At 43.0% G+C, this 23,802-nt stretch overlaps 4 protein-coding genes across 8 annotated transcripts in view; all 4 read right to left on the bottom strand.

Annotated features, from left to right (window-relative positions):
- Nucleotides 1–23,802, bottom strand: part of LOC109878377 (protocadherin alpha-C2-like) — a 203,640-nt gene that overhangs the window by 161,466 nt on the left and 18,372 nt on the right. Inside the window, exon 1 of one of the 5 annotated variants that reach the window (XM_031790003.1) lies at nucleotides 5,320–7,874. The exons of 2 other annotated variants lie outside the window; for them this stretch is intronic. In XM_031790003.1, coding sequence (XP_031645863.1) covers nucleotides 5,320–7,683 — 2,364 coding nt within the window. In that variant the 5' untranslated portion in view covers nucleotides 7,684–7,874. Of the gene's footprint in view, nucleotides 1–2,024; nucleotides 4,612–5,319; nucleotides 7,875–23,802 lie in introns of those variants that run through there. 2 more of the 5 variants (XM_031789997.1, XM_031790002.1) reach the window with 2 other exon arrangements.
- LOC116353664 (protocadherin alpha-3-like) lies at nucleotides 8,460–11,000 on the bottom strand. The gene has a single exon (XM_031791319.1). The coding sequence runs from the start codon at nucleotides 10,833–10,835 to the stop codon at nucleotides 8,460–8,462; it is 2,376 nt and encodes a 791-aa protein (XP_031647179.1). The 5' UTR covers nucleotides 10,836–11,000.
- On the bottom strand, nucleotides 11,612–14,180 carry LOC116353665 (protocadherin alpha-8-like). Its single transcript, XM_031791320.1, has one exon. It carries the CDS (start codon nucleotides 14,024–14,026, stop codon nucleotides 11,612–11,614), a length of 2,415 nt encoding a protein of 804 aa, XP_031647180.1. The 5' UTR covers nucleotides 14,027–14,180.
- LOC109885989 (protocadherin alpha-8-like) lies at nucleotides 20,028–22,559 on the bottom strand. The gene has a single exon (XM_031791321.1). The coding sequence runs from the start codon at nucleotides 22,554–22,556 to the stop codon at nucleotides 20,028–20,030; it is 2,529 nt and encodes an 842-aa protein (XP_031647181.1). The 5' UTR covers nucleotides 22,557–22,559.

Genomic DNA, 23,802 nt, shown 5'->3' on the forward strand with positions numbered 1-23,802 from the left:
ATTCCTAGCCTATAGAATTACCAAAGTGTGAAATCTGAAGTGACCTAGTAGAGTAAAATAGAAAATGAACATAATTCAATATATTTAACAACGTGTTGATGATGTATGTTCACATGTACTATTGCTTCTCTGTTGACACCATCAGTTGACCAACTTACAATGAGGATTGCGTTAACATAATCCATGGGTTTCACAAAAACATGAACCAATTTTCATTAAATAATGTGCGAGAAGGCATAGCCATAGAAAAGCCATCCCCTCCCCCTCCACTTCCACCTGCTCCCTCCCTTTCCCTCTCTCTCTCGTTGCTGAGACCGCTGCACTGCACGCGAGGCTCACCGACATGCTGTGGAAAACCAGCGAGGTAATTCTGCCAGTGTGTTGCTAGGGCAACACCACCATCCCCTAGACTCGACCTGGTTCAGCCATGCTCTCATAGCTAATGAGACACAATATCTGTGTTAGCCAATAGCATGAGACCATTTTTTGAAAATCAAAACAAAGGCCCATTACTATTTCAACCACACTGCATTCGAACACAGACTATGGGAACAGGGAAGGAACATTGGTCGCTGGTTGTGTTCCAAGCCCCATGTAAATAATGAATGGCAGCTCCCTAGGGAAGCCAAGCAGCGCACCCCCACCCCAACCTACCCGGCTGGCTAGCAGTGCGCCAGAGGCGGGCAGCTCTCTCTCTCCCAGCCACAGGCACAGCTTCAGCAGAGCACGGCCCACATAATTAGTTACCGCCACGGAGAGCAGGCCTTCAGACACATTCTCATTCAGACAAACAAGGAGGTGGAGTGGGTTCACACTCCAAAATATGTTGCTTAAAGTTGACTTCATTGTTCAATGTTTTAAATGTTTTACTGCATCTGGGAGAGCGTACACAGATTGTTTTGTCTTAACATCCTTCTTCAGTGTGTAGGTACGATGTTCATTCATTCAAAACAGTATTTGTGAAGAACAACAGATGGGCAGCAGGAGCTTCTAATCGGGGTTGTCACTCCTCTGCCAATCAGAGACGCTGGTCTACCTGCTAACACATGTGTCACAAAAGAATACAGAATTATAGGGGATGGGAGCGGGCGCAAAGGGCCCCTCACAAATCAATGGCCCCAGGTGTCCGCTCAGTCATACTCATTCACTCCCGTGCACGCACACACACACCACTGTTGTCTTACGAAGTTACATGCCACATGATAAGACAGGCTACTAACCCATCTAATTAAAACAACACAACGACCGTCACATTGTTAGAAACCAAAACAACTTGACTGTCTGGAAAAGGGGCCGATATGATAGTGTCCTAGGTTTCAAGGCTGCGTTAAATCTCCAGTAGACTCTCTTTCTGAAGGGGCGTAGCCCCACATACGGATTATGAAAAGCCTTTGATTGCTGAAATAGCTCCATTCAAGGCAACAACACAAGCTGAAGACAGAAAAGTGTGGACCGAGGACCTGTAAATAAGGCTAAATGTATGGCTCTGTAAGTATGAGGCTGAAGTTAGCCCCATCCACTGACCTACAGTCAGCATTATATTTTACCTACTTATAGTCGAAATAGTTCTTGGCCCACATGTTGGCCTGAGCAGGATCACTAATCTATGAATTACATGGATATTTTCTCTTGTTTTATTAAGAAGTATCAACATTGTATCAATACAATACCAAGCCCAGGCTGACCCTCCTGAACAAGCAGACTGGAACCACCATGTATACCTGAGAAAACAATCCTCTTTCCTGCTCACCTCTAACCATATAGGATCAGAGCAGCCTACACATCCAAAGTGAGTTGTTTAGTGAAAACAGATGGGCTGTCAGGTGACATGTCCAACTAAATAAAGTCCTACACTCCTTTACGTCTCATGTTACAGCATGACAGCCGTGTCACCAAAATATAACATAGGCCCGTCCACTCCGTAACACAGTCAGCTCGTTGAGACATCCATGACAGGACAAAACAGGCTATATTAGGCCACCCATAGCAGATTTTAATATATTTTAGATTGATGACTTCCTCACCTCTCCAGAAGCTCTCCTCCTGTGATCAGGTACCACTAGAGTATTCCCATTGCTGCCCGGGACAATAGTAGAACCTATACTCATTCTGGGTCCAACTAACATGTACCGTTTGTCTCCGGATCGGTACTGGATACTGTGGCACAGTGTCCCGTCGTAATTCACATCTTGTAAATACTTGGAGGAATCGACTGGGGCTTTGGAGCACTGCATTACAATCAACACGATGATACTGATGATAAAAAGTGCTGAAACTGACATCAAAGTTATGATCAAATAAAATGTAACGCTGTTCTCCTCCTCGTCTTTTACTGCGCTTTTAACATCAGAAGCTGCAAAAGCCTCTTTGGGCTCCACAACGTTGATAATCACAGTAGCTGTTGCTGAGAGTGAAACGTTCCCATTGTCTTTTACCAGTATGACCAGTTTATGCTCAGTCTCGTCTGTCTCTGTGAATGACCGAAGTGTCCTTATCTGTCCCGTATAACGGTCCAAAGCAAAGAGACTGTGGTCAGTAACTTCCTGCAGTGAAAATAACAACCAGCCGTTATATCCTATATCAGCGTCATAGGCTCTCACTTTAGTCACCAAATGGCCTGCGTTCACATTGCGGGGAATCTCCTCCATACCTTCAGCGGAACCATTAGCGCTGACTGGATACAATATCACTGGAGCGTTGTCGTTCTGATCCAGGATGAACACATTCACTGTGACGTTGCTGCTTAGTGACGGAGTTCCAGAGTCTGTAGCTACAACTTGGAATTTAAATGTTTTTAATGTTTCAAAGTCAAAGCTTTTTAGCGCCAAAATGTTTCCATTTTCTGAATTTATGTTGAGGAAAGATGCCCATTTATTATCGTCACCAACGTCTCTCAGAATATGATATGAAATAAGTGCGTTTTCATCTACGTCACGATCAGATGCACTCACACAAATTACTGAGGCGCCTGGTTCGTTATTCTCAGTGACATAGAAAGTATAGGGGCTCAGTGAAAACTCTGGACTGTTATCATTCACATCTGATACTACAACACTAATAGTCTTTACAGATGACAGAGATGGCTGGCCTGCGTCTGTGGCTACTATTGTTAGATCATATTGAGATACATTCTCTCTATCCAGAGGTGACTTGGTGACTACTGAGTACATGTTGTCATGTAGAGATGGCAATAGCGTGAAAGGTACGTCTTCCAATACATGGCAGAGAACTTTCCCATTGAGACCAGAGTCCAAATCAGTAACACTAATCAGTGCCACAGTGGTTCCGGGCCTAGAATCTTCGGGAATTGCCTTAGAAAATGACGTCACCTCAATCTCAGGCTCATTGTCGTTGAGGTCAACGATTTTAATTTTTACGCTTTTGTCTATTGTCAGAGGAAGTTGTCCTTGATCTGATGCCTGTATGTCAAGCAAATAGCTATCCCTTTCCTCAAAATCTATTTGCCCTTTTACAGTTATTTCACCTGTAATGGTGTCTACATCAAAAAGTTTCCTTAACTTGCTGTTGATGTCATTGCCAAATGAGTAAATTACATTCCCATTCTGGCCACTATCTAAATCGGTGGCATTTACCTTGATGACCATAGTTCCCAAAGGAGCGTTTTCATTTACACTTACAGAATATATATCTTTAGTGAACACAGGACTATTGTCATTAACATCCAGTACATCCACTGATATTTCGAGAGTTCCAGATCTGGGTGGTTTTCCACCATCAATGGCAGTGAGGAGGAGTTTATGGCTTCTTACAGCTTCTCTATCTAACTGCTTCTGTAAAACCAACAACGGGATTTTACCGTCCTCACCTCGATCTTTAACCTCCAAACGAAAATGGTCATTATGACTCAGTTTATATTGTTGAACGGAGAATGGACCTTCATCTGGGTCGCGCGCTGCTTGTAGCTGAAATCGCGCCCCCGGTAACCTGGACTCTGAAATCTCTAACCGTTTCTCTTTCTCGGGAAAGCTGGGAGAATGGTCGTTAACATCTAACACCTCCACTGAGACATAATGGATCTCGAGCGGGTTCTCTAGAACGGTTTTCAGGTTGATCAAACACACGCTGCTCCGTTCACACACCTCCTCTCGGTCTATTTTTCGGTTCACGTATAAGATGCCGTTATTCTGGTTTAGCTGGAAAAGGGGATCGGTCGAGCCAGACACGATTCGAAATCCCCTCTCCTTTAAGGTGCTGAGATCTATTCCCAAATCCTTAGCTATATTCCCCAGGACAGTTCCTTCCTTAAGCTCTTCAGAGATGGAGTATCTTATCTGTGCAGATGCCACGGTCCAAAAAAAAAACATAGCAACCATGAAAACGACCCTCTGCCGTCGATCCCGCCATTCCCCGCATCCTCTTTGTTCCATGTTTTTAAGGTTAAAGAGAAATTCAGAGCAGTTTCACTACGCCTCTGCCGGCAACGTCATCTTATTCACTGCACTCCCAAATATAATCACAGCTCGGTATCTTACAATAAGTCAGCGTTGAAAGGTTTCAAATGACAATTTATCCTCGAAGCTCACGGCTGTAGTCTGCTAGCGACGAAATACCAAACCAGCTATAAAAGGAGGACTCAAAAGTATGACCAATAGAGTTATTTCATAACCCTTCTTCGACTTGCGCACTGACACCATGCGTTTCAGCCTCATATTGCAGGATCGAGTATAATTGGACCCTTTACGATCTTTTACTACACGAATACCGAGTGCTATTTCGAAACCAAACATTGTACAAGAAAAACCAACATTACAAACCATGGTACGGGTTAGGCAAAGATGGGACATGCATGGGAAGATCCTTATGAGACGTCAGGGTGTGCATGTTGGTTGATGTTTACAAGTTTGCAACAAGTGTCCTACATAGAACTACATGGTTTGAACCATATGTCAATAAAGACTGAAAAGGCTTCTTCTATAGCCTAAGTGAAACTACAAAGCGTCTTTAACCATCTCAAGAGAGTTTTGTCACAACGAAGATGCCGAATGAACTCCACCAGGTTTCAGCACCATGGACAGCGGAAGTCCCTAGTACAGCGTCTTTTGACAAGAAAACCCTGGTGGGACAGCGCCCTCTGAGGTATACACAATATTTTTAATCGACCGATTCAGAAAGCAACACAAACAAATGCACGCTTTTGACACCTACAATAGTGGCTATCATATGTGCCACCCCATAGACAACTCATACATTCAGTCCCTGGGGCACGGATCCTGTAACCATCAGAAATAGTACTTAGATTGAAAATACTGAGAACTAACGAGTAGTTAGTTCCTCATGACAATGGGGACAACTTCTTACCTCTCCAGAAGCTCTCCTCCTGTGGTCCGGTACCACGAGAGTATTCCCGTTGCTACCCGGGACTATAGTAGAACCTATACTCATTCTGGGTCCAACTAACATGTACCGTTTGTCTCCGGATCGGTACTGGATGCTGTGGCACAGTGTCCCGTCGTAATTCACATCTTGTAAATACTTGGAGGAATCGACTGGGGTTTTGGAGCACTGCATTACAATCAACACGATGATACTGATGATAAAAAGTGCTGAAACTGACCCCAAAGTTATGATCAAATAAAATGTAACGCTGTTCTCCTCCTCGTCTTTTACTGCGCTTTTAACATCAGAAGCTGCAAAAGCCTCTTTGGGCTCCACAACGTTGATAATCACAGTAGCTGTTGCTGAGAGTGAAACGTTCCCATTGTCTTTTACCAGTATGACCAGTTTATGCTCAATCTCGTCTGTCTCTGTGAACGACCGAAGTGTCCTTATCTGTCCTGTATAGCGGTCCAAAGCAAAGAGACTGTGGTCAGTAACTTCCTGCAGTGAAAATAACAACCAGCCGTTATATCCTATATCAGCGTCATAGGCTCTCACTTTAGTCACCAAATGGCCTGCGTTCACATTGCGGGGAATCTCTTCCACACCTTCAGCGGAACCATTAGCGCTGACTGGATACAAGATCACTGGAGCGTTGTCGTTCTGATCCAGAATGAACACATTCACTGTGACGTTGCTGCTTAGTGACGGAGTTCCAGAGTCTGTAGCTACAACTTGGAATTTGAATGTTTTTAAAGTTTCAAAGTCAAAGCTTTTTAGCGCCAAAATGTTTCCATTTTCTGAATTTATGTTGAGGAAAGGTGCCCATTTATTATTGTCACCACCGTCTCTCAGAATATGATATGAAATAAGTGCGTTTTCATTTATGTCACGATCAGACGCACTCACACAAAATACTGAGGCGCCTGGGTGGTTATTCTCAGTGATATAGATAGTATAGGGGCTCAGTGAAAACTCTGGACTGTTATCATTCACATCTGATACCACAACACTAATAGTCTTTACAGATGACAGGGACGGCTGGCCTGCATCTTTCGCAACGATTGTTAGATCATATTCAGACTGTTTTTCCCTATCCAGAGGTGACTTGGTGACTACCGAATACATGTTATCCTGTGAAGACGGCGTTAGAGTGAACGGGACGCCATCGCTTATAGAACAGAGAAGTTTCCCATTGAGACCAGAGTCCTCATCACTGACACTGATTAATGCTACAGTGGTACCGGGTCTAGAATCCTCGGGGATTGCGTTAGAAAAGGACGTCACCTCTATCTCGGGTGCATTGTCATTCAGGTCAACTATCTTTACTGTTACGCTTTTGTCTGCTGTCAGGGGAGCAGATCCCTTATCCGATGCCTGTATATCAATCTCATAGCTGTCCTCTATTTCAAAATCGATCCATCCTTTGACAATTATCTCACCTGAGATAGCATCTACTTCAAAAAGTTCTCGTAACTCACTGTTCACATTACTACCAAAAGAATAAATGATTTCACCGTTTGAACCCTCGTCCAAATCCGTAGCGTTGACTTGTATGACCGTTGTGCCAATAGGAGAATTTTCATTTAGCGTCACAGAGTATAACTCTTTAGTGAAAACAGGCATATTATCATTAACATCTAAAACGTCCACTAATATTTCTATAGTACCAGACTTGGGAGGTTTGTCTCCGTCAATGGCTGTGAGCAGTAATGTATGCCTTTTCAAAGCTTCTCTATCTAGTGGTTTCTGGAGATTTAAGATAGGGATTTTACCATCCTTTCCACGGTCTTTTACTTCTAAACGGAAATGATCGCTTTGGCTGAGTTTATATTGTTGAACAGAATATATTCCACCGTCTGGGTCCCGGGCAGGTTGTAGCTGAAATCGCGCCCCTGGTAAGGCTGACTCAAATATCTCTAACCGTTTCTCTTTCTCAGGAAAGCTGGGAGAATGGTCGTTAACATCTAACACCTCCACTGAGACATAATGGATCTCCAGCGGGTTCTCCAGAACGGTTTTCATGTTGATCAAGCACACGCTGCTCCGTTCACACGCCTCCTCTCGGTCTATTTTTCGGTGCAAATACAAGATGCCGTCATTCTGGTTCACCTGGAAAGGGGGCTCGGTCGAGCCCGACACGATTCGAAATCCCCTCTCCTTCAAGGTACTCAGATCTATTCCCAAATCCTTAGCTATATTCCCCACGACAGTTCCTTCCTTAAGCTCTTCAGAGATGGAGTATCTTAACTGTGCCGATGCCCCGCTCCAAAAGAGAACCAAAGCAACCATGAAGACGACCCACTGCCGTAGCTGCCTCCATGCCCTGAATCCTCTTTGTTCCATGATTTCCAGATAAGTAAAAGCTGTACACAGTACTTCCGCTATGCCTCAATCTGGGGAAACGATCTATCCATTACATTCGTGACTATAACATCAGCTAATTATCCAAAGTGATATTTATTCTGGCAATGTAAGATATTATTCTCCCCACGATGCTGCATGACTAAATTTCCGCCATCAACTGAATAATCTACGAAACCAACAAGGGGGCGGACTCAAAATATGACGAGAGAAAATGTTTCAGGAGTGTTATTCTAGTTGAGTACTGCCACCTTGCGATACTACGTCACATTACAATATCATTTCAGAGTTTACATTTTTATATTTCAATACTGTAAACTACATTGGCACAATACACAATTGACAAAACGTTACTGCAAAATGTGTATAGATATGGGAGTTCTGGTTGAATATGACATATCATGATGTATTTACAAGAACTAAAGCGTTACGCAAGAATGCAACAAGTGACGCACAAGGAAATAAAATTGAGAAACAGAGAAAGGGGAGAGTTTATATGTCATCACCTTTTGTCAAGCATTCATCAAATAACGCTTTGAAGTGCCCAACTTTTCAGCACCACTGTGGCGATCAGCGCCCAGTGAGCAGCGGCTGTAAATGAATGAGCAACTTCTGTTGTGAGATCATGTGAGAATCAACAACCCTCTTACGTCAAAACAAAACAGGCCTATTTAAAATACTCACAAATGGCTAAAAATGATACTCGAAAATCAGCCTCAATAGAGGGTACGTGATGACAGTGAAATACAAGGTTGTTTTCAACTTCTTACCTCTCCCGAAACTCTCCTCGTGTGTTCAGGTACCACTAGAGTATTCCCATTGCTGCCCGGGACTATAGTAGAACCTATACTCATTCTGGGTCCAACTAACATGTACCGTTTGTCTCCGGATCGGTACTGGATGCTGTGGCACAGTGTCCCGTCGTAATTCACATCTTGTAAATACTTGGAGGAATCGTCTGGGGCTTTGGAGCACTGCGTTACAATCAACACGATGATACTGATGATAAAAAGTGCTGAAACTGACCCCAAAGTTATGATCAAATAAAATGTAACGCTGTTCTCCTCCTCGTCTTTTACTGCGCTTTTAACATCAGAAGCTGCAAAAGCCTCTTTGGGCTCCACAACGTTGATAATCACAGTAGCTGTTGCTGAGAGTGAAACGTTCCCATTGTCTTTTACCAGTATGACCAGTTTATGCTCAATCTCGTCTGTCTCTGTGAACGACCGAAGTGTCCTTATCTGTCCTGTATAGCGGTCCAAAGCAAAGAGACTGTGGTCAGTAACTTCCTGCAGTGAAAATAACAACCAGCCGTTATATCCTATATCAGCGTCATAGGATCTCACTTTAGTCACCAAATGGCCTGCGTTCACATTGCGGGGAATCTCCTCCACACCTTCAGCGGAACCATTAGCGCTGACTGGATACAAGATCACTGGAGCGTTGTCGTTCTGATCCAGAATGAACACGTCTATTGTGACGTTGCTGCTTAGTGACGGAGTTCCAGAGTCTGTCGCTACAACCTGGAATTTGAATGTTTTTAAAGTTTCAAAGTCAAAGCTTTTTAGCGCCAAAATGTTTCCATTTTCTGAATTTATGTTGAGGAAAGGTGCCCATTTATTATCGTCACCAACGTCTCTCAGAATATGATATGAAATAAGTGCGTTTTCATTCATGTCACGATCAGATGCACTTACTGAAAATACTGAGGCGCCTGGGTGGTTATTCTCAGTGACATAGAAAGTATAGGGGCTCAGTGAAAACTCTGGACTGTTGTCATTCACATCTGATACTACAACACTAATAGTCTTTACGGATGACAGGGACGGCTGGCCTGCGTCTTTAGCAACTATTGTTAGATCATATTCGGACTGTTTTTCCCTATCCAGAGGTGACTTGGTGACTACAGAGTACATGTTTTCTTGTAAAGACGACGTTAATTTGAAAGGATTGTCCTCGGTTAGAAGACAGACAACTTTCCCATTGAGACCAGAGTCCAAATCATTAACACTGATTAGTGCTACAGTGGTACCGGGTCTAGAATCCTCTGATATTGAGTTAGAGAATGATGTCACCTCAATCTCAGGTGCATTATCGTTGACATCCACTATTTTAATAATTACAGTTTTGTCTGTTGTCAAAGTAGCTGCCCCTTTGTCTGACGCTTGTATATCGATCTCATACTTGTTGTTTTCTTCAAAATCAATAAGTCCTGATACAATTATTTCGCCAGTAATCGGGTCTAAATGAAAACATTCCAGGACCTCTCCTTCCACGTCACTACCAAATGAATAGACAACTTCACCATTAGAACCCTCGTCCAGATCAGTGGCGTTTACCTGTATGACTGTTGTTCCTATATTAGCGTTTTCATTCAGCAATACAGAGTATGAATCTACAGTAAAAACCGGGGGGTTATCATTGACATCGGATACATCTACAGTTATTCTCATGTCTCCAGATCTTGGAGGTTTTCCTCCATCGATAGCTGTGAGCAGCAATATATGGCTCTTTACAGCCTCTCTATCCAGTGGTTTCTGTAAAATAAGACTTGGGGTTTTACGGTCCTCACCTCGATCTTTAACCTCTAAACGGAAATGATCATTTTGACTGAGTTTATATTGTTGAACGGAATATATCCCACCGTCTGGGTCACGAGCTGCTTGTAGCTGAAATCGCGCCCCAGGTAACGCTGATTCTGAAATATCTAACCTTTTCTCTTTCTCGGGAAAGCTGGGAGAATGGTCGTTAACATCTAACACCTCCACCGCGACATAATGGATCTCGAGCGGGTTCTCTAGAACGGTTTTCAGATTGATCAAACACACGCTGCTCCGTTCACACACCTCCTCTCGGTCTATTTTTCGGTTCACGTACAAGATGCCATCATTCTGGTTTAGCTGGAAAAGGGGCTCGTTCGAGCCAGACACGATTCGAAATCCCCTCTCCTTCAAGGTGCTCAGATCTATTGTCAAATCCTTAGCTACATTCCCGATGACAGTTCCTTCTTTAAGCTCTTCAGAGATGGAGTATCTTATCTGAGCTGAAGCTCCGATCCAAAAGAAAATCAAAGCAACTATGTAGGTGACCCACTGCCGTGGATCTCGCCATGCCCTGCATCCTCTTTGTTCCATGTTTTAGAATAAATAACGAGAATTCACAGCACTTCCGCTATTCCTTCATTGGTGACAGTTGTCCATCCATTATATTAGCAAATATGACAAATGCTCATGATCCAATAGTGTTTTAAGAATGTCAATTTTAGACATTATTCTCCCTACGATCCTGCATAACTGCAATCCTCCAGCGACGGAAACATCCAAACAGCTAGTGGGCGGAGTCAAAAGCGTTATGGTAATTATTTCTATCAAGATCGTTATTGTAGTTGGGTACTGACATCATGCGATTCTACCTGACATTACACTATCGTTGAAACTTAGTAATGGAATCTTGACACGATACATATCAGATAAAACATTACTGAAAAGTTGTATTTTTTTTAAAGTCGGTATACACGTTACAATACATTATGTACAATGCTTATTTTTGCTAACATAAAGCAACATTTACCCTACTCATGTATGCAACACGTGTCTGACATGGAAAAAATAATGTTGAAGGATTAAAATATCCACTATAAGAGCATGTATACTTCGTCACTTTCACCAGTTAAACAGCACATTAAACTGGTCAGCGTTTCAGCACCACCGTGGTGGATAGCGACCTGTCCTGAGAGCAGTGTCACTTTCGGTGATCATTTAACAGCTAACAAACCTCTTTAGCCTAATTAAAAACCTAAAATGGTTCATACATTCACACATACCCCTTTCTTGGTCAATGAAATACCAGACAGAAATTCTAACAAACATAATGAGAATAGTGCGCCATCATCAAACTCATGCACAGGCTCTCAGCACTGCACTGTAGGAGATTCCTGAACAGGTCGTTTTAAACTCCTTACCTCTCCAGAAGCACTTCTCCTGTGATCAGGTACCACTAGAGTATTCCCATTGCTGCCCGGGACAATAGTAGAACCTATACTCATTCTGGGTCCAACTAACATGTACCGTTTGTCTCCGGATCGGTACTGGATGCTGTGGCACAGTGTCCCGTCGTAATTCACATCTTGTAAATACTTGGAGGAATCGACTGGGGCTTTGGAGCACTGCATTACAATCAACACGATGATACTGATGATAAAAAGTGCTGAAACTGACCCCAAAGTTATGATCAAATAAAATGTAACGCTGTTCTCCTCCTCGTCTTTTACTGCGCTTTTAACATCAGAAGCTGCAAAAGCCTCTTTGGGCTCCACAACGTTGATAATCACAGTAGCTGTTGCTGAGAGTGAAACGTTCCCATTGTCTTTCACCAGTATGACCAGTTTATGCTCAGTCTCGTCTGTCTCTGTGAATGACCGAAGCGTCCTTATCTGTCCTGTATAGCGGTCCAAAGCAAAGAGACTGTGGTCAGTAACTTCCTGCAGTGAAAATAATAACCAGCCGTTATATCCTATATCAGCGTCATAGGCTCTCACTTTAGTCACCAAATGGCCTGCGTTCACATTGCGGGGAATCTCCTCCACACCTTCAGCGGAACCGTTAGCGCTGACAGGATACAAGATCACTGGAGCGTTGTCGTTCTGATCCAGAATGAACACGTTTATTGTGACGTTGCTGCTTAGTGACGGAGTTCCAGAGTCTGTAGCTACAACTTGGAATTTAAATGTTTTGAGGGTTTCAAAATCAAAGCTTTTAAGCGCAACAATGTTCCCATTTTCTGAATTTAGGTTGAGGAAAGATGCCCATTTGTTCTCCTCGCCACTGTCTCTAAGAATATGATATGAAATAAAGGCGTTTTCATCTATGTCACGATCTGAAGCACTCACAGAAAATACTGAGGCGCCTGGTTCGTTATTCTCCGTGACATAGAAAGTATAGGGGCTCAGTGAAAACTCTGGACTGTTGTCATTCACATCTGATACTACAACACTAATAGTCTTTACAGATGACAGGGGCGGATGGCCTTGGTCTGTGGCTACTATTGTTACATCATATTGAGATACTTTCTCTCTATCCAGAGGTGACTTGGTGACTACAGAATACATGTTATCCTGTAAAGACGACATTAGCTTGAAAGGCAAGTCTTCCATTACAGAACATAAAACGTTCCCATTGAGACCAGAGTCTAAATCATTAACACTGATTAGTGCTACAGTGGTACCGGGTCTGGAATCTTCGGGGATTGCCTTCGAAAATGATGTCACTTCTATTTCTGGCGCATTATCGTTCACGTCAATAATCTTTACAATTACGCTTTTGTCTGTTGTCAATGGAACAGGTCCCTTATCAGATGCCTGTATATCAATGTCATAAACATTGTTTACCTCATAATCTATCAAACCTTTTACGGTTAGTTCACCAGTATTCGGATCCAATCCAAATAGTCGCAGTAACTTGTCATCTACTCCATTACCAAATGAATATATAATTTCACCGTTTGCATCTTCGTCCAAATCGGTTGCTTTTACCTGAATGACAGTTGCACCGACAGGAGAATTTTCACCAAGCATTACAGAGTATACGTCTTTAGTGAAGACAGGTGAGTTATCATTAACATCCAATACCTCAACGATTATTTCGATAGTCCCAGACCTCGCTGGTTTTCCTCCATCAATGGCTGTAAGCAGTAATCTATGATTCTTAGCAGACTCCCTATCTAACTGCTTTTGTAAAATCAATATAGGCATTTTACGGTCCTCGCCTCTATCTTTAACTTCTATACTAAAATGATCATTGTTTTTCAGTTTATATTGTTGAACAGAGTATGGGCCACTATCTGGGTCACGCGCAGCTTGTAGCTGAAATCGTGCCCCAGGTAACGCTGACTCAAACATCTCTAACCGTTTATCTTTCTCGGGAAAGCTGGGAGAATGGTCGTTAACATCTAACACCTCCACCGCGAAATAATGGATCTCCAGCGGATTCTCTAGAACGGTTTTCAGGTTGATCAAACACACCGTGATCCGATCGCACACCTCCTCTCGGTCTATTTTTCGGGTCACATACAAGATACCGTCATTCTGGTTTAGCTGGAAAAGGGGCTCGTTCGAGCCAGACACGATTCGTAAACCCCTTTCCTTCAAGGTACTCAGATCTATTCCCAAATCCTTAGCTATATTCCCCACGACAGTTCCTTCCTTAAGATCTTCAGAGATGGAATATCTTATCTGGGCTGATGCTCCGCTCCAAAAGAAAATCAAAGCAACCATGTAGGTGACCGACGGCTGTCGCTCGCGCCATGCCCTGCATCCTCTTTGTTCCATGTTTAAGAATAAATAACTAGAATCAACAGATTTTCACTATTCCTCAATTTGTGTCAGTTGTCTGTCCATTATATTAGCATTTTTGACCCATGGTGACTATCCAATAGCGTTTTAAGAATATACATTTAAATCGTATCCTCCCCACGATGCTGCATGGCTGTATTCCTCCAGTGATTGAATCAGCTGAGCAGCAAGGGGGGCGGACTCAAAAGTATGACGGGGTGAAATCTACCAGGAGCAGAATTCTAGTTGTGTACTGACACCCAGGGGCGAAAATCTGATATCAACCTTGAAGGGGACAATTACATGACATTTTCTCAAGAGCAATTCCCGAGGGGGACACCAAAAGTAGAGCTGTAACACTGCCTACGTTGTAATATGTTAAATGTATATTGAGGAACCATAATTACTACAACTGGATAAAATCATAGGTACAGCAGTTAACTGAAGAGTTTTCCCAACTTGTTCAAATTTTTAAATCATAATAATTTTACTACTAATAATAGTTATTGCAGTGTTCCTTATCAGTCTTATATGTATGCAGGTATTTGTATTTACAACCAGCAATACCAAGAAAGGTCAATAGGTGGCAATGGTACTGTACACTGTATGGGTGCAGGTTTCATAAATACAATGAACATGGTGTGATCTCGTCTAAAATAATCTCCATTGAGAACCATCGAAGTTGGTCTCCGCATTGAATTGACCTTTTTATTAGACTTTTTCTGATTCATTTATATAATCATTAAATATGTGCCACTGGTTTGAGTCTATTAAAACATCCTTACAAGCATAAAACACTCAGAATAAGTACAGTTCTAAAATCAAGATAACTACTTCAATGAAGAACCCAAACAAATCAACCAAAATATCCTTCAGAAATACTTAGTTATTGTTCAGTCAGTGTCTCAACTCTTCAAATAACAGCTATGGACAAGTATGTCACACAAAGTATGCCATTTTAAATTAAATAAATAAATAGTAAGTGTACTGTCATGTACTAAAAACTACTAAACAAAATAACATATATCATACTATACAGCAGGGGGTCTCAAACAGGGTAGGTGGACCCCTAGGGGTCCCTGGTGTAATGGCAAGGGGTCCATGAAATACAAAAAGTGTAATGAACGTATTCAGCAGCACAAGTATTCCAGTAACTTTACATATAATATAGAGGGGTGGAGGTCCCTGAGGACCACTCAAAACCTTGCCTCATAATATGCAGGGGTTCCTGTACCTTTACATATAATATAGAGGGGTGGAGGTCCCTGAGGACCACTCAAAACCTTGCCTCATAATATGCAGGGGTTCCAGTATCTTTACATATAATATAGAGGGGCGGAGGTCCCTGAGGACCACTCAAAACCTTGCCTCATAATATGCAGGGGTTCCTGTACCTTTACATATAATATAGAGGGGTGGAGGTCCCTGAGGACCACTCAAAACCTTGCCTCATAATATGCAGGGGTTCCAGTATCTTTACATATAATATAGAGGGGTGGAGGTCCATGAGGACCACTCAAAACCTTGCCTCATAATATGCAGGGGTTCCAGTATCTTTACATATAATATAGAGGGGTGGAGGTCCCTGAGGACCACTCAAAACCTTGCCTCATAATATGCAGGGGTTCCAGTATCTTTACATATAATATAGAGGGGTGGAGGTCCCTGAGGACCACTCAAAACCTTGCCTCATAATATGCAGGGGTTCCTGTACCTTTACATATAATATAGAGGGGTGGAGGTCCCTGAGGACCACTCAAAACCTTGCCTCATAATATGCAGGGGTTCCAGTATCTTTACATATAATATAGAGGGGTGGAGGTCCCTGAGGACCACTCAAAACCTTTCCTCAAAATATGCAGGGGTTCCAGTACTGAAAAAAGGGTGAGAACCACTGCTATACACACTACTGAACAAAACAACTGAACATATGTTTGAGGGTTTCAATGGATCCAACAAATTGCTGGCAGATATTTCCCTCAAGACTGTCCAGTCTGTCTTTATGTACATTACAGACAACTTTGCCGTTCAGTCTCTCTTGGCCCATGCAAGCCCGTAACCAAGTCTTTAACCTGCGGAGTGCACTGAAACTCCTCTCAGCCTCACACGAAGACACTGGCACCACAAACAAAATTCTGATCAGCACCTCAACTTGGTCAAACAACCCCCGCACCTCCACTGGAAGCCTCCTGAGGACCTCTGGTGCCTCTCAACTGCTGCTACAGGGGTATTTGTTGCGAAAGAGATGCAGCTGCACTGAAAGATAATCTATGTTCAGCTCAGGGTACTGATCTAGAGACACATCCAACTCCCCCGTGAGAAGCACTCTTTCCAACTTTTGCAGAATGTTTAGACTGTCCTGGTCAAAACGGTTGCCAAACAACCTCCACACCATCCAACACTTAAAAACATTCTTCCCTATAGTGATGCACTGCTTTGCCAGCAAATCGTCTTGAGTGTCTTTCAATGGAGTCAATCAATGTTGTTGCTTTCTCATACAGTGCAAGGTAGCTTTCTTCATTTCGTCACTGCTGTTTACCCCACGCACTGGATAACTGGGGACTGATTGGATTTATCTGGTGTGCTGTTACAGTTACACAGTGGCGGTGGGTTTGGCAGTTTTGAATTTTACAAAGGCTTTTCTCCAGTTCCTAAATCCTGCACTAATGAAGGCAGCATCCGCTCTTTGGCCAAAAGATGGCTGGCTTGAAAACCTTTGGCTACAGTGAAAACAAAACTCCTTTTATTGATGGATTATAATGTAGCCAGGGGAAATCACCAAACCATCTCTCTTGAAACGTCAACACTCTGTTGGCAAGAGTTTACAGTTCTATAAATTGTGGGTGTGGCTGATATGGTTTTGTGCCATCACTGAGGTAACTGGAGAATGCTGTGCCACTGTCCCCTATACTGGTGCTGCTGGCAACAAGGTTGACACCTGGTGCTGCCGTGGCTGTGACACTGTCCCCTATACCGGTGCTGCTGGCAACAAGGTTGACACCTGGTGCTGCCGTGGCTGTGACACTGTCCCCTATACTGGTCCTGCCGTGGCTGTGACACTGTCCCCTATACTGGTCCTGCCGTGGCTGTGACACTGTCCCCTATACTGGTCCTGCCGTGGCTGTGACACTGTCCCCTATACTGGTCCTGTCGTGGCTGTGACACTGTCCCCTATACTGGTCCTGCCGTGGCTGTGACACTGTCCTCTGAAGTCTCTCCTTGGCTCTTTCCCTTTCACCACCCTCACTGACTCACAGTTTGTCTCCTAGAAAATAAATAAGTTGTTTGCTGTACTCCTAACTACCAGTACCCAAAACTACACAATTAATCACAACAGCAACACCATTGCCTTAAACAAATCTTAGTTCAGTCACTAGTTTAAGTTGAGAGTGGGGGAATCCATGGCATTTTCCAATTATGTCCCTATTTTACAAGTCTAAATAAGAGAGAACCTTTCATAATGTTGGCAAACAAAGACTCAACAAACTTACCTGAGACTCCCTGCCTCTGTCAGTCTGTCCCTGCCTATCAGTCTCTGTCAGTCTGTCCCTGCCTATCAGTCTCTGTCAGTGTGTCCCTGCCTATCAGTCTCTGCCAGTCTGTCCCTGCCTATCAGTCTCTGTCAGTCTGTCCCTGCCTATCAGTCTCTGTCAGTCTGTCCCTGCCTATCAGTCTCTGTCAGTGTGTCCCTGCCTATCAGTCTCTGCCAGTCTGTCCCTGCCTATCAGTCTCTGTCAGTCTGTCCCTGCCTATCAGTCTCTGTCAGTCTGTCCCTGCCTATCAGTCTCTGTCCGTCTGTCCCTGCCCATCTGTCCCCAGCTCTGCTGTCTGTGTGACATCTGTCCCCAGCTCTGCTGTCTGTGTGACATCTGTCCCCAGCTCTGCTGTCTGTGTGACATCTGTTGCCTGATCTGCCTAATGACATCATTGTGAAACGTTCCATTAGCATTTCACTTCTTTCTAATGAACATTTTATCAACTAGTCTTTGAGATATTAGGCTACTAGGGTTCTTACTTTGCATATTGGTGTACTGAAAAATACTCTGATATCAGTATTTTTTCTGCCATTTTTCTACCTGGCTGGCTGGCTACAGACACACATAGTGTGCAGGTTATTTACAGTAGGAGATGGGCTTCTATCATCTATAATCTTCTACCATTCTATATGGGCTTCGATCTAGAAGGTAGGTAGCTAGTCAGCTAGCAAATGTGAAACAGATTTGACAGCTGTGTGAGTTCACCATTTACACAACGTATGCTGCAAACTTTTGTAATTTGAATATAGTTTATGTTTTATATTGGCTGGCTTTCAACAATAGCTGAATTTGCCGAGCTAGCGAGAACCAATTCCGTTTCTGTGGTGTTTGCTATCGTCAGTTTACTCCAAGATCGGCACACAGGTGCTTCAAAGTCCCCTAGCGAAAATGTAGCTTTTGCAACGAGACCATTAAAGATATTTAAGACAATGGTAGAAGAGAGTGTAGTTCTGTTCAGTTGGGAGTTCAGTTTATCTCTAACCTGATCACAGGGACTTTGAAGCACTACAGCTGCATGCTGATCTTGGAATAAACTGACGATAGCAAAGATTCCATCTTTGACGACGCCACATAAATAGAATAGGTACTAGCTAGCTTGCTAGCTAATGTTTGCTTTGGTTTGAGCGCTAGCTCTACAAATTCAGCTATTGTGTATGTGAACCCTGCCAACATAAAACAGCATCGCTATGGTGCGATTGACTGGATTAACCTCACGTTAGTTATGTGCATTGAGTGCTTTTCAGACGGTAGACACTAACCTCTGTTACCTTGCCAGCTAAGGAACACTACATTGCATTGCTAGCTTCTCTCATTGACTCAAATTCAAATAGCTGCAAACACTGGTTGATGTTACTGTAGCTAGCTAGCAAACATCAGCTAACCGCTAGCTAACATAGAGTGACATTACATTTAATGCAGCGAAAGCGAAGACTGGTGACAGTTATAAATGTGTTTTCTTGTATTGAGTGGTAGAAGAAAAGAAATGTCTAACACATCCTTTGTTTGAACAACTTACTGGAGGTCAGCCACCAACAACAGACTCTGTCAGATTCCCACACATGCACAGTACCTGCATCATGTGTCACTGCTGGGGGGTGGGAGGCAGTGGATCAAACCATTGTGAGACAAAGGGAGGGAAGTCGCACTCTTTTGAAACGTAAAAATGCGCTATTAAGTGTCTATAATCAGCTCAAGTGTTTTCATTGCGTATTATTACTATTATTGAAATTACATAGTTATGTTTACAGTGATATATCGGGGGTCGTGTACCCCCTGTCCCCCCTGGGATGTCCGCCTATGCTGACACCACGCGATTCTACCTTTCATTACCCTGTCCTTGAAGGTTTTTAGAGGCATCTTGACACAATATATCAGTAAAAACGTTATCAGTGAATCAACATCTCAAGACATCAGGTTAAAGCTTGGTCACAAATGAGTCTTCCAAATGGACGTTGACCCCAAGCATACTTCCAAAGTTGTGGCAAAACGGCTTAAGAAAAAATATTGTCTTGGTATTGGAGTGGCCATCACAAAACCCTGACCTCAATCCCATAGAACATTTGTGGGCAGAACTGAAAAAGTATGTGCGAGCAAGGAGGCCTACAAACCTGACTCAGTTACACCAGCTCTGTCAGGAGGAATGGGACCACTTATTCCCACTTACTGTGGGAAGCTTGTGAAAAGGCTACCCAAAACGTTTGACACAAGTTAAACAATTTAAAGGCAATGCTATCAAATACTAATTGAGTGTATGTAAACTTCTGACCCACTGGGAATGTGATGAAAGAAATAAAAGCAGAAATAAATAATTATCTCTACTATTATTCTGACATTTCACATTCTTTAAATAAAGTGGTGTTCCTAACTGACCTAAGACAGGGAATTTTAACTAGGATTAAATGTCAGGAATTGTGAAAAACAGTTTAAATGTATTTGGCTAAGGTGGATGTAAAATTACGACTTTATCTTCTTACCTCTGCCGAAGCTCTCCTGCTGTGTTCAGGTACCACTAGAGTATTCCCATTGCTGCCCGGGGCTATAGTAGAACCTATACTCATTCTGGGTCCAACTAACATGTACCGTTTGTCTCCGGATCGGTACTGGATGCTGTGGCACAGTGTCCCGTCGTAATTCACATCTTGTAAATACTTGGAGGAATCGACTGGGGCTTTGGAGCACTGCATTACAATCAACACGATGATACTGATGATAAAAAGTGCTGAAACTGACCCCAAAGTTATGATCAAATAAAATGTAACGCTGTTCTCCTCCTCGTCTTTTACTGCGCTTTTAACATCAGAAGCTGCAAAAGCCTCTTTGGGCTCCACAACGTTGATAATCACAGTAGCTGTTGCTGAGAGTGAAACGTTCCCATTGTCTTTTACCAGTATGACCAGTTTATGCTCAGCCTCGTCTGTCTCTGTGAATGACCGAAGTGTCCTTATCTGTCCTGTATAGCGGTCCAAGGCAAAGAGACTGTGGTCAGTAACTTCCTGCAGTGAAAATAATAACCAGCCGTTATATCCTATATCAGCGTCATAGGCTCTCACTTTAGTCACCAAATGGCCTGCGTTCACATTGCGGGGAATCTCCTCCACACCTTCAGCGGAACCGTTAGCGCTGACTGGATACAAGATCACTGGAGCGTTGTCGTTCTGATCCAGAATGAACACGTCTATTGTGACGTTGCTGCTTAATGACGGAATTCCAGAGTCTGTAGCTACAACTTGGAATTTAAATGTTTTTAAAGTTTCAAAGTCTAAGCTTTTTAGCGCCAAAATGTTTCCATTTTCTGAATTTATGTTGAGGAAAGATGCCCATTTGTTCTCGTCCCCACCGTATCTCAGAATATGATATGAAATAAGAGCGTTTTCATCTATGTCACGATCTGATGCACTTACGTAAAATACTGAGGCGCCTGGGTCGTTATTCTCAGTGATATAGAAAGTATAGGAGCTTAATGAAAACTCTGGATTGTTATCATTCACATCTGATATAACTACGCTTATAGTCTTTACAGATGACAGGGGCGGCTGGCCTGCGTCTTTAGCAACTACTGTTAGTTCATATTGTGATGATTTCTCTCGATCCAGTGTTGACTTGGTGACTACAGAATACATGTTGTCCTGTAAAGACGGCATTAATGTAAATGGTATGTCCTCAACTAAAGAGCAGATCACTTTGCCATTAAGACCAGAGTCTAAATCATTAACACTAATTAATGCTACAGTGGTGCCTGGTCTAGAATCCTCGGGGATTGCGTTCGAAAAAGACGTCACCTCGATCTCAGGTGCATTATCGTTGAGGTCAATAATCTTTACTGTTATGCTTTTGTCAGTTGTCAGAGGGGCAGATCCTTTATCAGTTGCCATTATGTCAATCTCATAGCTGTCTTGTAGCTCGAAATCGACCAATTCTTTCACAACTATCTCACCCGTATTCGTATTTACATCGAAAAGTTTACGAATCTTGTTTTTTACCATTTTACCGAAAAAGTAAAGGACCTCGGCATTCGAACCCTCGTCTAAATCCGTGGCATTTACTTGCACGACTGTCGTGCCAATAGGAGCATTTTCATTCAATGTAACTGAGTATAACTCTTTGACAAAAACAGGCATATTATCATTTACATCTAAAACATCAATAACTATTTCCACAGTCCCAGACCTGGGAGGTTTTCCTCCATCAATGGCTGTGAGTAGTAATGTATGTCTTTTCATAGCTTCTCTATCTAAGGGCTTTAGTAGATTTACAACAGGAATTTTACCTTCCCTTCCTCGATCTTTAACCTCCAAACGAAAATGGTCATTATGACTGAGTTTATATTGCTGAACCGAGTACTGGCCACCATCTGGATCAACGGCAGCTTGCAGCTGAAATCGTACACCAGGTAAAGCGGACTCGTATATTTCTAACCGATTCTCTTTCTCAGGAAAGCTGGGAGAATGGTCGTTAACATCTAACACCTCCACTGAGACATAATGGATCTCCAGCGGGTTCTCTAGAACGGTTTTCAGGTTGATCAAGCACACGCTGCTCCGTTCACACAGCTCCTCTCGGTCTATTTTTCGGTTCACATATAAGATGCCGTCATTCTGGTTTACCTCGAAAAGAGGCTCGGTCGAGCCAGACACGATTCGAAATCCCCTCTCCTTCAAGGTGCTCAGATCTATTCCAACATCCTTAGCTATATTCCCCACGACAGTTCCTTCCTTAAGCTCTTCAGAGATGGTGTATCTTATCTGTGCAGATGCTCCGCTCCAAAACAGAACCAAAGCAACCATGTAGGTGACACTCTGCCGTCGCTCCCGCCATGCCCCGCATCCTCTTTGTTCCATGTTTTCAAGACAAATAGCCCTAATCCACAGCACTTCCACTATTCCTTCATTTGTGTCCGTTGTCTTTCCAGTATGTTCGTCAAATACCAAAACGAATAAACCAACAATAGTCTTATTTATGTAAATTCCAGATCTTATTCTCTCCACGAACATGCACGACTGTATAACTCCAGGGACCGATCAAACCTACCAAATCAGCCAGGAGGAGGGCTCAAAAGCATGACGATAGTATTTCTACCAGAAGCGCTATAGTTGGGTACTGACACCATGCGATTCTAACTCGCATTGCGCTGTTGTTTAATAATGGTAGGCCTACTTTTACTAGTCCAACCCACCCAGAATGCTATATTGGCACAACGCACGAGGGAGAAAGGTCAGCACAAGGTTAGAATAAAAATTGTCAAAGACTCCAGTCACCCAGGTCATAGACTGTTCACTCTGCTACCACACAGCAAGCGGTAGGAGAAGCGGTAGGAGAGCGCCAAGTCTAGGTCCATTCATCAAATGTCCACCCGGACTATTTACATTGCCACCCCCTTTGTTTTTACACTGCTACTCATCGTTTATTATCTATGCATAGTCACTTTACCCCTACCTACATGTACAAATTACCTCGACCAAGCCTGTACCCCGCACATTGACTCGGTACCGGTACCCCCTTTATTGTTATTTTATTGTGTTACTTTTAATTAAATGTTTTACTTTAGTTAATTTAGTTAATATTTTCTTTACTCTTCTTCTTGCTCTGCATTGTGGGTTAAGGGCTTGCAAATAAGAATGTCACGGTAAGGTCGGCAACTGTTGTATTCTGCGCATGTGACAAATACAATTGGATTTGATTTGATTTTGATGACTGGACTGGCAGACCCATAATTCATATGTCGTAAAGGTTCCCTTAAATAAAATGTACTGAAGCATGCAACAAGTCTCCTATATTTAAATAAATCATGCTATTTATGCTGTCCTTTTTTGGGGACAACACTTCATTGTGCAAACAGCGTATTGAATTCCTAGAGATAGATAGAGGACTGTTTTATATATCTGTGCCACTATAGCGTATGTGACAGCATGGCAGCGCCATTGAAGCTACAATCTATAGGAATCTCCAGCTAGTTGACTACTTTGGCTACTTTAAAATGGCGGAAGCATGGTGGAAGCACTAAATGGTGCTGCCCATGCTAAAACGTCCGTTTGGCCACTAGAGGCCTCTATCATTCTCTATGGTTGAATAGCCCAACGTTTCAGCGCCCTGCCTGCCCTGAGCGGCAAGCCCTGATTGGGTGGTGGGGAATAAGCAGGTTAACTTCCACGTGCCAAGCTCTCAGATCATGTTACAGACACAACCCTCTGATTTTAAAACATCATATTTGACCAACTCACACATAATCCTTTCAGTCAA

Source organism: Oncorhynchus kisutch, linkage group LG15 (genome assembly GCF_002021735.2).
Source record: "Oncorhynchus kisutch isolate 150728-3 linkage group LG15, Okis_V2, whole genome shotgun sequence".
In the NCBI taxonomy this organism is placed as follows: Eukaryota; Metazoa; Chordata; class Actinopteri; order Salmoniformes; family Salmonidae; genus Oncorhynchus; species Oncorhynchus kisutch.